Here is a 17,500-nt window from a genome sequence, read left to right on the forward strand (position 1 = left end):
GTTCAAACATTCAGAATGTTGTGTACCTGAAAATTCATATTATAAATGTGAAAGTGATTTTAGTGGGTTTATCAAGATTAATTGGCTCTGGCCTTAAAAAAAAAAGTCATGTGGTGCGACCATGATTCATCTTGAAATATCTTATATAAATAAAAGATCATCATTTACAAAAAAAAAAAATGCAAATACTTTGTTTCCAAACACTTTATATTACTGAAAACTTGTAAAAAGATGTGAAGCGTGTTAAGTAAATTAATTTATTTCAAGATGAATCATGGTCGCACCACATGACTTTTTTTAAGGCCAGTGCCAATTAATCTTGATAAACCCACTAAAATCACTTTCACATTTATAATATGAATTTTCAGGTACACAACATTCTGAATGTTTGAACTACTGCATTAGATATGCATGTTTTTATTATTCTAACATTGAGTTGTTGTAAATCCTTATACGTCATTGATCCTTATTTCAAAATGGAGGAATGTTTTTGCTTGCAGGTGATACACCGATCCTTTCCATGGTTTTGGTTCAGGCACAAAAACCACTTGGTTACTGTTATTTAAAGGTTGTGGTCCAATCAGAACCACAACAACAAACAATTTTAAACAACAAATGATGTAAAAATGTCACCACAATGCCCAAAGTGAAGGTAAAAATGTACGGTTAGTGGTCTGCAAGGAGAAACCCATTCACTACCAATAGAACAAACTACTACTGGCACAGAATCCTTTCCGTCTTCTCGGTAAATTAACGCCCCGGTTCCGTTTGCCGTAGCCAGAACCTTTCACTTAATGCTGCTTTACTTAGCAGGTAAGGGGTTAATGGACCGGTCCCCAGAGGTTTGTGCAGGAAGCTAATGGGCTTGGCTAAGATGATGAGGTCACTCACTCACTGCTAAGACACAATAAAGGATTTACAGACCGGGGTATCAGGCTAATACTGTTAATGTATTATTTATATTCATACATTTCACTGGTTTATGGATTAGTGGAAATCTTATGAATCAGATCACCTGCGTCTCATATCGGTCTGAACCTGATAGCTGAGATTATTTAAGGGATGCTGAGCAGACATGAGTTGAAATGTCCGGCATTTGTCTTTTTTAAATCTTTTTTTATTAATTCTCTTGCTCACTTCTCTGGTATTAAATGCCACTGATGTGCTTGTAACAGTGTTGACTCGTCCTAATAGCCGACATGTTCACTTCATTCATAGACTGGAAACTTGATCTCCTTCAGAACATCAAGAGACCATCTGTGAGGAACCATCAAAATAAAGCAGGATACACTTTGCCTTCCAGGCTAAAATCCATGGATCCTTTGAGTGTGTGTGTGTGTGCGTGTGTGTGTGTGTGTGTGTGTGTGTGTGTGTGTGTGTGTGTGTGTGTGTGTGTGTGTGTGTGTGTGTGTGTGTGTGTGTGTGTGTGTGTGTGTGTGTGTGTGTGTGTGGGTGTGTGTGTGTGTGTGTGTGTGTGTGGGCTCGCTGTGTTTTCATTGATGTCGAAGCCTATTTTCTGGAGTCAAAGGACACCCATACGCTGATGTCCTTAGCTCTGTAGACAGATGGGACCATTACGGTCAGAGCCTCTGGCTTTGTTTGGCCTGAGCCGGCGATGAAATATTGATGAAAAAATAGAAATATTTTGCCTGCTGCTCAATGTTGCTCGTCTAAAAGGGTTAATGAGTGTGAAGACTTTCCTGTCTCCTGTTACACAATCTGTAGCTCAACTACTAACACAGACCAGACTGGAGTCTGCAGGCTCCGTGGGGACTAATAAGAATCAATAAACTTTGTCAATACTGGATTCACTTACCCTGTTATAATTGCTCTATTAGCTGCAATCTTTGATATGTTGGTGGAGGATTTACTAAATTATTGGCATTTTCCATCTTTAATAGGAACACTTTTGACATTTTGGGAAATAAACTTAGCTATTTGCTTAGATGAGAAAAGAGTTAGATGAGAAAAACTCAACTTATTATAACTAAACAAACAAGATATAATGTGTTAAATAGTGCTGAGATTGGAGAGTAGCTAGTTGGATCATTTTATTAACTTCGGACATTCATGACAACTCAGAGAATCAATTCATTATAGAGCAATAATTTCACCTTGTTTTTTTAATTATTCATTCTTGTCTCACACACTCTCATGAAAGATAAAGTCTTTTTTAGCAGACTCACTGGACTTTTGGAGTCAGCAGTGAGTCTCTGTGTTTTTGTCTGTAGAGAGACTCCTTGAACCTGTTGAGCCCGGCATTAAACAACCTGTTCCTCTTGTCAGGAGCCAACCTGTACACGATCAATCAAAGTGAGATGTTCCAACTTTACTGAAAGCCCTTTCACCCATGTCTCTAATATCTTTGAAGCTGGAATAAAAACATACTTTCTGTCAGCCTCTTCAAAGCTTCACCTCCACCACTACAACCTCCTCCTCCACTTCCCAGATAGATACCCTCGGGCAGCAGCAGTAGTAATGCAGCAGGTTGATCACAAATCAATAGATTTATCTCTTTCTTTTTGCAAGGGGACTTTTGCTTGTGCCTCTCCCATCTCCCCTCCCCTCCTCCCAGGGGTTCTACTGGTGGGGATTTGTTCGCTGGCACACACCCTTTATGTTCTTCGATCTGTTGCTTAGAGAGCTGGTGAATGGATGAGGGGCCTATCGGGTTGAACACAGCTACCCTGGTAGCTTTGATTGCATCACTCTCAGTGAATCCCTCAGATGATCTAATGTTTAATGGCGCTGGTTATTTGGTTGTTATGGCGTGTGTGTTGTGATGGATGGTAATGCAGTGTTGGTTTGGGGGTTTTTATCTGGTGGGGCCTGAATGACACCGCAGGGTATATGCAGGGCTGGTTGGGGTTGGGTGTTTAACCCTCCTGTTGTCCTCGAGTCAAGGATGGAAGGGAGGAAGGAAGGGAGGATAGAGGAAGGAAGGGAGGAAGGAAGGGAGGATTGAGGAAGGAAGGGAGGAAGGAAGGAAGAAGGAAGGAAGGGAGGGAGGGAGGAAGGAAGGGAGGAAGGAAGGGAGGATTGAAGGAAAGGAGGGAGGAAGAAGGAAGGATAGTAGGGAGGAAGGAAGGAAGAAGGAAGGAAGGGAGGGAGGGAGGAAGAAGGAAGGAAAGGAAGGTAGGGGGGAGGAAAGAAAGAGAGAAGGAGGGAGGGAGGAAAGAAGGTAGGAGGGAGGGAGGAAGAAGGAAGGGAGGAACAAGGAAGGAAGAGAGGGGAGGAGGAAGGAAGGGAGAAGAAGGAAGGATGGAAGGGAGGAAGGAAGGGGGGGAAGAAGGAAGGAAAGGAAGGTAGGGGGAGGAAAGAAAGAGAGAAGGAGGGAGGGAGGAAAGAAGGTAGGAGGGAGGGAGGGAGGAAGGGAAGGGAGGAAGGAAAGGAAGGGAGGAAGGAAAGAGGAAGGAAAGAAAGAGAGAAGGAGGGAGGAAGGACAGACAGAAGGGAGGAAGGAAGGGAGGAAAGGAGGAAACAGTCAAAACGGACGGGGTCAATTTGACCCGGGAGGACGACACAAATCACAAATATATATATAATAAATTATAGCTGAAGTTAAGGGATTTTTCTGTCTTCACTTTGCTAAACTTACAATGACATTAATTTCAGTTTTGGAGCCTTAAAGTCACAATATGGCGAAGAGTCTGCTGGACAGCGTTAGAACATCTCTGCTCCTTTATATGCATGAAATGAGAAAGACATGTTTTTGCTTCATGAGCTTCTTGTGGAAGCCGATCCAGCCGCTCCCAACCTTGGTTGAGCATTACTTTAGCCGCTTTGCACCTCAGTGAGTATGAGTGACACAGCAGTAGGTGAGGTTTTTTTTTTATCTTGAAAGTAGATTCAAACCCCAGCAGAGTACATCAAAGATAGATTCCACTTTTAAAATGTCTCAGACGCCCCTCCGTAAGCTGTGGGTTTAAAGTGCTGAAAAGAATCACAACACTGCTTTGCTTTGGATGAATAAAATAAAAAAAAACACACACACACACACACACACACACACACACACACACACACACACACACACACACACACACACACTCTGTCCATCTCTGCCTGCTGATATGCTTTCATGTCTGTCATGCCTGGTGTTTGGATTTGAACAGCGCCTCGTGTCATCCTTAAGAAAACTCCTTTCAGTGGTGACAGCATGAGAATTACCTGCAAAAACACTCTTTTGTCAGTTCACTGTGCACAGAGCTCACAAACAAGACCATTTAGCTATTATTTCCTCTCAGTCGCAGATAACGCACAGCAAAAAGCGAACGTTTAGAAAAGAGAAATGGGCGACTGTGGGAGAGGAAGGAAAATAGGACAGGTGGAGAGAGAGAGAGAGGCCAGGAGAGTGGGATGGAGAAAAGAGGAGGGGGGGGGGGGTGCGGGGTGGGCTGGGGTTGTTGGAGCCAGGGAGGGGTCATGGTGTCCCAGTGGAGAGAAATAGTGGAAAACATCCATAATTTTCACCGCGGGATCCCATGTAATTGAGTCATTTAAAATACAGATACAGAGCTGAATCAAAGCAAAGTGGCTTGTGGTGGTGGAGGAGGAGGAGGAGGAGGAGGAGGAGGAGGAGGAGGAGGAGGAGGAGGAGGAGGAGGAGGAGGAGGAGGAGGCTGCAAAGTAAAATGGAAGAGAGGTAAAAACAAGGAGGTAGACGTGTATGTCTCCTATTATTGGGCAAAGCTAGTCTGTTTATCTTTTTCATCTGTCAGTCTTCTCTTTCAGGATGGGATAATACCTGTCAAAGGGGGTTTTTGGTTGTTTGTTTGTCCTTTATGATTTATCTTTCACCCACCGGGATATTCCTTGCTCTCTTTATTTTTATTTTTGCATTTAATGGACTTCCCTATCCTCTTTCTACTCTGGTTTGTGGTTTCCTGGTGTTCAGATCACTTATTAAGTTTTTATGTGTATTTTATTGAATCGGTGCAAAAGTGAAATAGTCAGCCGTGCATGTAATATCTGTTTTAGACCCGTTTATCAGACACTTAACACTTTATTTAAAAGCATTACTAAATAATAATGAATAATAATAATAATGCATTTTATTTAAAGGCGCCTTTCAAAGCACTCAAGGACACCTTACAAGGCTCATAAAACACAACAACAGTACATCAAACAATATAAATCAGGTAACATTTAGTGCAAAGATAAAGAATAAATATGAATGTGACTATAAAGTGCATCAGTACAATAAATAAACAAGAACGTGATGCATAGTTAGTGTGAGACAGAGTATGCCACTCTGAATAGGAGCGTGGGTAAACTATGCTAAAATAGTGAAAGTTAAAAAACATAGGTGATATTAAAAAGTGGGTTTTTAGAAATGACTTAAAATATGTATATTTTATTCAGTTGTCTTAAATCAACACATTTGAGCCACCAGTTTTTATTCAGTGTGCTTCTGAATGGAAGCTGTGCTGGGATTGCTCTGAGGGTCTCTGGATGAAACACTATCCGTTTCTTGTATCCTGCCTTTTTGGAAATTTATGCCCGTAGCAGGACTGTGGCAATTATAAAGCAATTACAGTTTCATATGGCCTGTTCTTTTGAGATTGAGGAGGAGAAAGGAGGAGGAGGTAAAAGCTCAGTAGTTAAAAGGAATAAGTGTGCCAATATTGATGTTCCTTTTTCTAAAGCTCCGGTCGTCCAGCTGAGCGTGTATTACCCTCGCATGACCACAAAAACATCACATTTTTTACTTAATTGAAAGGAAAATGATCAATTACACGACACACATTGATGATTTCTTGTACTTTTTTATTCTCAAGAGACGAAAAGCTTTACTGGACTTGTGCTCGCATGCACTCAGCTTCACCACGGTGAACCCTGGGAACAAGAGTCTTTTCTCTGCAAGACAATGACAGGGAGGAAGCTGCGGCTATGACACTTGATCAGCCTGCTACGGTAACCTCAACTCCACACACACTTGGTCTACACTAACTCAATTCCCTCTGCTTGATTGGCAGGACTCCAGAGACCCACACCTGCTTTAACTGCCTTTACTTCCTTCGCTGTTTGACCAGATGGAAGCTGAATTTGCAATCACTGTCTATATGTTCTTGCATCCACGCTCACGTATGCATGCATGATCCGGCCGTATATGACGACCACCACCTGACTTACCCTTTGATACCAGAGCTCTAAAATCACTCCCCAGCCACCTCCAGGTTTGAATACATTGCACAGCACATGGTAGCAATATGTTAGCAGGGCCAGGATCATACTTCACTCATGCTAAATTTGGGGGGTCTTCATTTAGAGGTGCTGGTCTGGGAACAGCCGTCGGCTCCCCACTTAATTTCTCCTTTTTTGGAGGTGATAACATGCCCGGGGGCTGACGAGGAAGGGAAATTGATATCTGTGCGGATGTCTGTAAGACACAGCGCAGCCATGAAACACCAATCTGCTTGTCTCAAATTCGACGGTAATCATCCCTGTTCAAGCAGCTGTGTGAGCGTGTTGCATAAAAGGCCTCAGAGGGAAAATAAAGTCACTTAAGTGTGAAGAAACAGCTCATATCTTAGCAAATGTATTACAAGCTTCAGGCTTTTGTATCGACTCTTCTGGGCTAAAATTCCTTGTTTTAAGTAAATGATCTTAATGCTGAAAAAATGTCTTAATCGGACACAAAAGCTTTAATAACTCAGTTTGTGAGGTCTGTTGTATCCTCTGAACCACACACACATCATTTCAGTCCTTCCTGGTCGACTGCGCTCATTGAGGTTTGGACACAATTTATGGAGCAGGAACTGTTTTGCATAAACAGTTTGGAAATTTGCAGCAATTTTACTTTCTTCTGTCTGGCTGCTGGCATTTTCCAGATGTGCATCAATAGATGTTTCCACATGTGCAGCAATGGGAGAAAAAAAACAATAATCCTCAATTTTCATTTTGTTCTGTCAGATGAGAATTTTTCTTGATTCTTGACGAGAAAGATTTCAGCAATAAAACTATAAATAGCAAAAGTCAGCTTAAAACATTGATGCAGCTCTGTAGAGGGAGCTGTGAGATGTATGTTAGTGCTCTGTCTTTTTATTTCAACTAAATCCAGAAATAAAGATAATGTGAAGATGAAGAGGAGAACACATGAAGGCACATTGGGGAACGACTAAGGGGAACACAGAGTACTTGGGCAAGCCGTGCTGGCTGCAGACAGAAAGATAAAAGAAGAATTTCATTGGTGCCATTAGTCAAATATTACATCCTTATGATGATATTGGTGCATAACTGAAAGTTTGCAGTTTATTTTGTTTCATTGAGCATGTTTGTGTTATTTTGATAATCGATTTTAAATAGAATATCTTAAGGATTTAGACCAGAGGTGTCAAACTCATTTTCATTCAAGGGCCACATACAGAACAATTTGATCTCATGTGGGCCGGATCATTAAAATGAAGGAAGGAAGGAAGGAAGGAAGGAAGGAAGGAAGGAAGGAAGGAAGGAAGGAAGGAAGGAAGGAAGGAAGGAAGGAAAAGAAGAGAGGAAGGGAAGATGGAAGGAAGAAAGGGAGGAAGGACAGATTGAAGGAAGGAAGCAAGGAAGGACAGATTGAAGGAAAGAAGGAAGGAAGGAAGGACAGATGGAAGGAGGGACGGATGAAATGGAGGAAGGAAAGAGGGAAGGAAGAAAGTAAGGGAGCAAGGACAGATGGAAGAAAGGGAGAAAGGAAGAGAAGACAAGAAGGAAGGAAAAGAAGACAGGAAAGAAAGATGGAAGGAAGAAAGGGAGAAAGGACAGATGGAAGGAAGAAAGTAAGTGAAGGAAGGAAGGAAAAGAAGAGAGGAAGACAAGAAGGAAGGACGGACAGATGGAATGAAAGAAGGAAAAGAACACAGGAAGGACAGTGGGCCGGATTGGACTCCTCAGCGGGCCGGTTCTGGAAGGAAGGAAGGAATGAAGGAAAGATGGAAGGAAGGAAGGAAGGAAAGATGGAAGGAGGAAGGAAAGATGGATAAAAGGAAAGATGGAAGGAGGGAAGGAAGGAAGGAAGGAAAGATGGAAGGAAAGATGGAAGGAGGGAAGGAAGGAAGGAAGGAAAGATGGAAGGAAAGATGGAAGGAGGGAAGGAAGGAAAGATGGAAGGAGGGAAGGAAGGAAGGAAGGAAGGAAAGATGGAAGGAAAGATGGAAGGAGGGAAGGAAGGAAAGATGGAAGGAGGGAAGGAAGGAAGGAAGGAAAGATGGAAGGAAAGAAGGAAGGAAGGACAGTGGGCCGGATCGGACCCCTCGGCGGGCCGGTTCTGGCATGTATGTGTTTACTATGATTGGGTTTTATTTTTATTTCTCAAATTCCATGTTTTTTTTTGTTTTTGTTTTTTTCAATGTTAAATGTTTGTTTTATATAAAGCACATTGAGTTGCCACTGTGTATGAAATGCACTATATAAATAAAACCTTGCGTTACAATCTCAATAATGAACAATGAAAAGTTAAATGTATACATTTCATAAAAGCAGGATTTATGGCAGAGCTGTTGTATTGGTTGCTTTACATCACACAGGTGTTCCTAACAGTGCTCAGTGAGTGTATACAACTATAATAAAGACACCAAAACTATGAAATAACACATAAGAAATTATGCAGTAAACAAAAAAGTGTTAAACCAAAATACGTTTCATGTTTTAAATGACAGCTTTGCACATTACTAACAGTGAACCACCTTCATGAGGCATCACCTGCAGTAGTTCTCAGGTAACAGACTGTATGTCTATTAAAAGCTTAATGTTTGCACCGAGCCCCGTTCTGCTGTTTTAATAAATATTATGGCAAGAACTAAAGAAAGAACTAAATAAAAATGCATCATTACAATACAACAGGAAGGTCAGTAAATCTGTAAAAGTGCAAATACTTTCAAATACTATGATGAAACTGGTCATGAGGACCGCCGGGGGAAAGGAAAGGAAGACCTCTGCTGCAGAGAAGTAGACGTGTGTGCGTGTGACTATAAATGTAAAAAAAACATTTGATTATATATATATATATACACACATATATATATATGTGTATATATATACACACACACACATATATATATATATATATATATATATATATATATATATATATATATATATATATATATATATATATATATATATATATATGCATATATACACACACACATATATATAGCCTATGTATATATATATATATATATATATATATATATATATATATATATATATATATATATATATATATATATACATATATATTTATACACACACACACATATAGTTCAGCATGCTGTCATACATTAACTATTTTTTTAATTGGTCCCATATTATTTGAAATGTTTACGGCCTGTAGAATTATTTTATATTTAGTAAGTTTTATATTTAGTAAGTTTTATATTTGGATGTGATCTTTATAAATATCCTTTTGTTGTGGTCATGAAGGTGTTCTTCTTGTCTATATATATATAGGAGTATCTATCTATCTATAGATGTAACATGTGGTCTGAGATCAGCTCGCGAGATCATGTGGCTCGCGGAGCTTTGGCTTGGCACGTGTGCTGATCTTTTTTCTTTTTTTTTTTTTTAAGTGTGGCTCTCAGCTGCCGAGGCGGATGATGATGATGGCGGAGCTGGTTCAGGGACAGGCCTCGGTGGCTCAGCCCGGAACGAAAGATGACTTCGCAGACACGATACGTCGGGTCCGACAGGTAAAACTGCTCTCACGTCGAGACCAGCGCGATGTTCTGCTCCACGAAAAGCGGGTTTGCATGTGGAGCAGCAGGACTTTGGGTCGGAGCACCTCGGAGCCCCTCACTACCAAACAGTCCTCATGCAGCTAGCAGGCTAAATAACCGAGCTGAGCGGACAGATTAGAGTTTAAAGACGCTTTAATTATCAGTGTCTAAACTGCACAAACCGACCGGACAAGCCGCGCCTGACGCACGACGCCAAGGCCTCTGATAAATGTCCCAAGTTTGTTCAACTTTAGTAAGTTAACTCGGCACACTGCAACCTGTTGTCAAGTACACAGAAGTTGCAGTTAGCTTAGCTTGCTAACTCACCAACACAAGTTAGATACCTTGCAGCTTTGACACACGACGTCTCTCAACCCAACGTGTTGGTTTCAGACTCTGAACAACCACGCTGTCAGGGGAAAAAAAAGTTAGCTTGCTAGTTTTGAAGTTAGCTTTAATTTAAAAAAGAAAAAACAAAAAAAAAAAAGCTGGTTGTTTTTCCAGTTGAAGTAGACGCGTGTTCACTTGAAGCACTTGGTGTTTAAATCCCCTTTATTTCCTCTTTAACCCAACGAGAAGCCAGTTTATATCAACCGCTGCTAGTAATAATAATAAATGCTAGTGGAGCTAATGTTAGCTTGCTGCTAGCATGCATGTGTGTGTGGTACTATCTGTCCTGCCAGGCAGCGTTGGAGCAGTTTAGGCCATGTAATGTAACGTCATCTGTGCAAATAAGCCCCCTCCACTCCTCCTGTTGAGCACACTTGGATTTTTCCATTGCAGCCTGGAAAATACTTTTAAATATATCATTTTAACACAACCTGTAACTATAGCTGCTTCACCTCCTTTTTTAAGTGACAGTGTTTTTTTATGTAAGTAGGGAAGCTTTAATAGAAGATTAGTGTCCCAAATGACTGCAGGTAATAGTGTGTAAATTGGACTTTAGTCATTGTGCTAATAGTTTAGCTTCCCCTGTGAAGATTATATAGCACCAGGCATGAGTACATAGTGTACACATGCATGTTTTTAATCAAAAGCTATGTGGTTTTTATACAGGAGTTAGTCATGAATGCACATTATGATCAGTTTAAAATATATCTAGATTTCAGCAGTAAAACTTGAAATAGCAAATGTCAGTTTAAAACATATATATGTGGCTCTGTAGAAGGAGCTGTGACATGTTAGCGCTGTAAACTGAGAAATGAAGTTATGGTGAATATGAAGAATAGTTAAACACGTAGTTTTGCTTTTCCCTTTTGCAGATTATAGGTGTGAGTACACAGTGTACAACAGCATATTTTAATCATAATTTGTATGATTTTTAATGAAGAGTTCGAGGTGTTTAATGAACAATTAGGGCTGCAACTGAATTTTATTTTCTTTTATTGGCAAATGTGTTTATTGTAAAATATGGAAAAAGTTAAACATGTCCATCAGTAAAGCTCAAGACCAGAAAATATTCACATTTGAGTCAGAATCAGTGATTTTAGATTTGCATATCTTAGCAAAATGACTCCAGAGGATAAATCAAAGGTACATTTTGTCTAACTTTTGAATACACCCACATATAAATATGGCGAGTGTCATGATACCTTCAAAGTCCCCCATCAACCCTCCTGCCCTCCTCCTCTTCTTCTCCACACCTTGTTCACAACGTATCAGATTCACCACAAAACAAAAAGCTGCCACCCGAGGAGGAAGATTTCACATCATCGGCCGCTTAACAATAACTGCAAGTAGAATAAGTCTCTGTTATGAATTGCAGACAGTCACAATGAATCATGATGTTGATAAAGCAAAATCATAATCTGCAACATTTAGTTTACGGCTGATGTTAAATCGTGAATGTTTTTCTCCACTTGATAAAAAAAAAAAAAGGGAAGTCTTACCATTGTTTTGCTTTTAATCATATGACTTGGTTGTGGCATTACTCTGAGAGATGGGAAGTGGAGGCCTTGTTTTCTAAAGCGTCTTTACACTTGTGAGTGTGTGTGTGTTTGTGGTGTTAGTTTCCACAGATGCAGTTATAGCAGTCACCTGCTTCTCCGAGCTCCGAGCAGCCGCTGACTGACATTTAAATCTTTAAGCTGCAGAAGCTGAAATATTGTGTAGCAACATTTTTTTTTTTTTTATGTCAGCTGCTCTGCTTTTTTCCTCTTTTTAAACAATTATCAGAACAAACTAAATTAAACCACAGTGATTGTAAAGGTCCATTAACTCATTTAATTCACCAGATGTTGGACCGCAGTCGGCCTCTTAATGGATAATTATTGAAATCCACCTCTCGCTGCTAAATGTGCCCCTTTATAACCTCAAACTTAAACTTTCATGTCATAGAATAACAATCGCTTATAAAATACACAAACCTCATGGAGTCAGAGTCATGAATAGAGATCACTGTCAAAACAGTCATTTCATAACGTCCAATGGACAGCGTGTTCTGACTCTAAATATAAACTTTACATACCTTTGTCATGTGACCACATCACATGATTTCCATTTGTCTTTAAACAAATCAGACATTTAAGTCCATACTGAAGACTTTAAAGGTGACTGTAGGTTTTTATTTCTTAACATATTAGCTCAGCAAAGATCACATTCAATAAGTGAGTCTGTCTTGGAGGCCGGTCTAGTCCATGGTGGTGTTTACTCAGAGGCCTCAGTAAACATCGAGGGGTTTTCTACTGTAGGATGAACAGTTTGTACCTGACGGTTTGCCACAAAAACCACCAGAAGACTGTAGCTGACCCACTGCTGCTGCCTCATACTGTATGTCTGTATGTCTGTGCAGGCACGTGCATGTTTGAGTATGTGAGGTACGCCCAGATAAATCAGCATCTGACAGAGAGAATTTGAGTTTCACATATTTGTCATAGGTGCTTTGATCTGCTAGGTTTGTGTAAAGACTTGATTTACATTTACACTTTCATTCAAGTGTTTAGTGACCCACAACGACCTAATCAATACGCTAAGACCACAATCGTCTAATTTTAAAGTCTTGTTTTTTTCAGGTTGTTTTGCAAAGATCTCCCAAATTTAAGAAACACTTTTTTTTTGTTTTGGACCCGCTGAGAAATAAAGTTATTGTGAATATGAAGAATAGTTAAACACGTAGTTCTTCACATTTGAGTCAGAATCAGAGATTTTAAGATTTGCATGTCTTTAAAAAAAATGACTCCAGAGGATAAATCAACATTAATTTAACGTGTCTTGTCTACAGGTACATTTTGTGTAACTTTGAATGCACCCACATATAAATATGGTGAGTGTCATGATACCTTCAAAGAAACACTTTCATTCAAGTGTTAGTGACCCACAACGACCTAATCAATACGCTAAGACCACAATGGTCTAATTTTAAAGTGTGACTCCACAGTTATGTTTTCAGGTTGTTTTGCAAAGATCTCCCAAATTGAGACACCTGAAATCTTCTTATTTTGATTTTTTTTTCAGTGGGAAAGCAACTAAAAAGATGACGAAAGTATGAAATATTGATACAATCACATCAGATGGGAACCAGCAGACATTAACAAGCTGCTGTGTTTGCTCATAAAAATCAATATTTTACAGTTGTTACTTCTTAACTTTAAAGTCACAGTTTACAACGTTTTACTTCATCACTTTGTAAAAGCTCTGGTTTCCCCGCACACACGGACACAGAGCCAGTCATTTTAAGATTTATAAACTGTGGAGATAGTTTTTGGGGGTGAAAATACCATTTTTAGTTTGGATGGTGGCCTTGAACAGAGACACAAAAGCTGACGATTTTCTTTATTTTTCTTATTGTCAATTAATCTCATCCTACTTTAAAAGTGTTGTGTATGTATGTGTGTGTGTGTGTGTACCCAAAGCCTGAGATCTTATTTCTCTGCGCTGTAGACCTCCCAAGTAGATGAATTCATTGTTGGTTTGGCTCTGCATATGAGACATGTTGACAATAAGAAAAAAAAATATAGAAAAATCTCCACTTCTCCTTCTGTGGTAACACACACATCCTGCACAGATTGATCAGAATAATAGTGTTTATGATTTAATAAAGAAGGAAATAAGTGTTCATTAAGTCAAGTTGCAGTCCCACTTTGATCAACACTAGCCTCAGATTTAAAAAGAATAAAATATAGGGTACTGAAACTCAGCATGTCAACAAAAGTACTGTCAAAACACAGTTACACCCGTACCGTTGTAGACACAGCTGATATAATATCCAGGCGTACTTCTCATGTATCTACCCAGTTGTAGTCAAACACTAGGAGAGAAAACACAAAGGATTTCACATTGCGTTGAAGCACTTGAGCATTGACTTCATCTACAATGCTTTTTCATGTTGCGTGACATACGAAGCTACAGCGTCTCTACACCTGCTTCCTTTCCTGCCTCCTTAAGTCCATCGCGCGCCTCTCACTTCCTATGGTGGGCTCTGAAGTAGATAATATCCCTGAAGGTGATGGAAGACTCTAATTGCAGTCACTATATTTTTATAAGGGGAGGGGGGGGGGGGGGGGGGGTAAAAAATTCCAGTCAGGCACAGATGTCAATTTAGTGCAATTTTCTGAAATGCTATACTTTTGTGTGGAAGGAGAGGTGGCAGATTAACAGGGAGTGGAAAATTCAGTTGGCGCTCTCATGCAGCGTAATTGAAGATTTTAAACGTCCATCACTGCAGAACACTTTAGATCGGCAAGTGACTGATTTTTAAAATAGACATAGAGAACGTCCCTTGAGATAGTCTGCAAAAGTAAGCATGTGCTAAACTTTTTAATAATACGTTTTTGTTCCTACATAAAATGGGATGGTTGTCGAGTAGAGCTGCAGTGATTAGCAGATTGACCAAAAATCAGTCGATTGCCAATTATTTTATCATTTAGACTAAAATTCAGTGGTTCCAGCTTCTTAAATGTGGCTATGTTCTGCTTTCTTTAATCCTTTTATGATTGGAAATTGAACATCTTTGGGTTGTGGTTTGTTTACTCGGGACAAAACAAGATATTTGAAGGCATCACTCTCGGGCTTTGGGAAACAGTGATTGACAGGTTCCACTATTGTGTGACATTTTATAGACCCAAAAAAACCAGAGAAATCAAAAGAAAACAAAGATGTTTTCGACCAAACCTCTGAACGAGTAATTGAGAAAATAATCAGTAATGAAAATAATAATTAGTGCAGCCCCGATACGTGTTTGGTACAAAGTGAGATGCGTCTGTTTTAAAACTGTTAAGCATCACAAGCTGACAAACCAATGTTTAATCCAGAGATGGGAGTAAGTCACACATATGCAAGTCTCAAGCAAGTCCCAAGTCATTTTTGTTAGAGTCGAGTCAAGTCAAGTCACAAGTCAAGTCATAGAAATATAATAAGCTGGAGGCCAACCGTCTTAAAACTTTAAGAGACTGCAGCCTAAGTGTTATGTAGCCCTCCTTTTGCACAAAAGGGCTAACAAATAGAGGAAGGGGATATAAGGCTAAAGAATAATTATAATACTCACTAGGACCAGCAGGATCAGAATTACTAGGAACGACTACAGGACCAGGTGTACCAAACACTAATTACTCAACACAGTAGTTTGTCTCGGGAAGATGGGATGTTAGCTGCCAGCTAACGTTAGATAAAAAATAATGTGACGTTAGCTAGAGACATTACTTACTTTTCTTTGTGTAGTCGGAAATGGCGGATGAACTTTGACGTGGTGCTGGATGTGTCGGATATGTTTGCGCTGCACATCTTGCACACAGTGAATCGTTTCTTTTGTTGAGTTTTAATATTCTTTAAATCCAAATGTAATAACTTTGGGAACACTGGCTGTGTCAGCAGCAGAACTGGTAGCACCTTCCATCTTTCAAACCCCGGCCGCTCTACTGTAAGATGGGCGGGCGCATCACGTAGTAGAGAGATTACTGGTTGCCAGCATAGACTGTATATATAATGGACGTAACATCTGTGACGTCACCCATTGGTTTGTGGACTGCTGCTTGGAAGCGAATAGTTTCAGATCTGAGCAGCGCCATCTTGAAAATTTCAGGTGCATGCTGGGTAAAAAAAAACCCACGGATTCTACTTATATGGGCATCAGGAGGAGCATGAGGCGCCCTCCTGAACCTGTGAACCAATCAACCTGTCAATCACGACGTAGCCACGCCCTAATGCATACCCTGCTTTATCGTCACATATAAAATCAGGGAGGCCAAAATGTCCCAAATGAACATCATACTGCATTGAAGAAGGCTTTAAACTAGCGATTGAGACCATAAACACATTTTGAAAACGTTTACTGAGGTTAGAAATCAAGTGAGAAGTTGGTGAATTCTCCATTGACTTGTATAGAGACGGAAGTCCTTTTGACACCAAAACGGTCGCCCCCTGGTGGCCTTTTGATAGAATGCAGTTTTAAGTTACTTCCGTGTTGGCATCATTTCAGAGGACCGGAACTCCCCGCCTGGTTGCCAGGTTCGCCCACATGCAACAGGAAACATCCAATCGAAAATATTTTTTATTATTATTATTATTCACCAATTAACCAAGACAGCAATGACTTGTCGAGTCATTTCATGCAAGTCAAGTCAAGTCTTTTCTCACTGTTGATCAAGCAAGTCACAAGTCCTCAATCTGGCGACTTAAGTCTGACTCGAGTCAAGTCACTAGACTCGAGTCCCCCATCTCTGGTGTAATCATCACATTTATTCTAACTTTGGCTTCTTTTGTTAAATGAAAAACATGTTTATATCAAGTTTATTTAAAAAATTGTGTTGGTACCAAAACATTTCAAACAATACTGATCTGATATGTAGCCGTATTTGGTTCAGCTATGTAGATTAAAAACAACTCAATGAGGCAATTAAATCTGTGCCGAGCAGAACATGGTGACATTATGAAAGTCTGATGGTAATGTGTGATTTGGCTCTGCCTTATCTTTTCCCTTCCGTCCACCTTTGCACACCTACAGTACATGCCCGCCTACTGCCTCTACAAACAGGATCAACAGCAACTACCCTGCTGAAGGCATTCATCATACCTTCGTCTTATCTTTTGACAAATCCAGTCCGTTGAGATATTGCAGTGTGCCGGCACTAGTGTTGTAATTTGGCGGCCTGTTTTAATTGTAGTCTTAGTCTAGTCTTTGTGTCAAGCTGTCATTTTAGTTTTTATTAGTTTTAGTCACGTTCATACTCTTTAGTCTAGTCAAGTTTCAGTCGACTAAAAGTCTGAGCATTTTAGTCAAAATTATCTGTGACTATTTTAGTCTAGTTTTAGTCAATGAAAATTGTATTTTAGTCTCTTTTTAGTAATGCAATTCTATTTAACCCAGTCAATATAGTATAAGTACCTAGTAGTATAGACCAAACCAACATTTTCTTTTAGCCAAACCCATTTCACAATTCAAACAAGGTTGTCTTATTATTATATTATTGTTACCTTACAGCAGAGGTGTCAAACTCATTTTGGTTCAAGGGCCACAAACGGCTCAATTTGATCTCAAGTGGGCCGGACGAGTAAAACCATTGAATAATAACCTTTAAATGATAACTTCACTATAATAAACCATCTATTTACAAACAGATGAAAAGCCGGAGATGTGTTAGTGAAATTTCAACAATATTATGTCTCAGTATTTTGCAGATTATTTTGAACAGATGTTGCTTATTGACAATATTTTGCACAATGTTCAATATATCAGTGTTTTAAATATGACCACATGTATTCTGGTCAGGGTGGAAAAAACAGAATTACTTTTCTTTTTTCAATTTTCATACTTTGCAAATTTATCCAGTGGGCCAGATTGGATCCCTTGGCGGGCCGGTTTTGGC

General features: G+C 39.8%; 2 protein-coding genes across 3 annotated transcripts in view; both read left to right on the forward strand.

Annotated features, from left to right (window-relative positions):
- The window catches only part of golga2 (golgin A2), a 178,650-nt gene extending 177,304 nt beyond the window's left edge, over nt 1–1,346 (forward strand). Inside the window, exon 28 of the mRNA XM_062434308.1 lies at nt 1,328–1,346. The gene's annotated coding sequence lies outside the window, so the exon portion shown is untranslated. The remainder of the gene's footprint in view (nt 1–1,327) is intronic.
- Nucleotides 1,347–9,553: 8,207 nt separating this feature from the next.
- The window catches only part of fubp3 (far upstream element (FUSE) binding protein 3), a 32,874-nt gene continuing 24,927 nt past the window's right edge, over nt 9,554–17,500 (forward strand). For both annotated transcript variants that reach the window (XM_062434325.1, XM_062434326.1), the window contains exon 1: nt 9,554–9,674. In XM_062434325.1, coding sequence (XP_062290309.1) covers nt 9,579–9,674 — 96 coding nt within the window. In that variant the 5' untranslated portion in view covers nt 9,554–9,578. The remainder of the gene's footprint in view (nt 9,675–17,500) is intronic.

This window comes from Scomber scombrus, chromosome 15 (genome assembly GCF_963691925.1).
Source record: "Scomber scombrus chromosome 15, fScoSco1.1, whole genome shotgun sequence".
Taxonomy (NCBI): domain Eukaryota; kingdom Metazoa; phylum Chordata; class Actinopteri; order Scombriformes; family Scombridae; genus Scomber; species Scomber scombrus.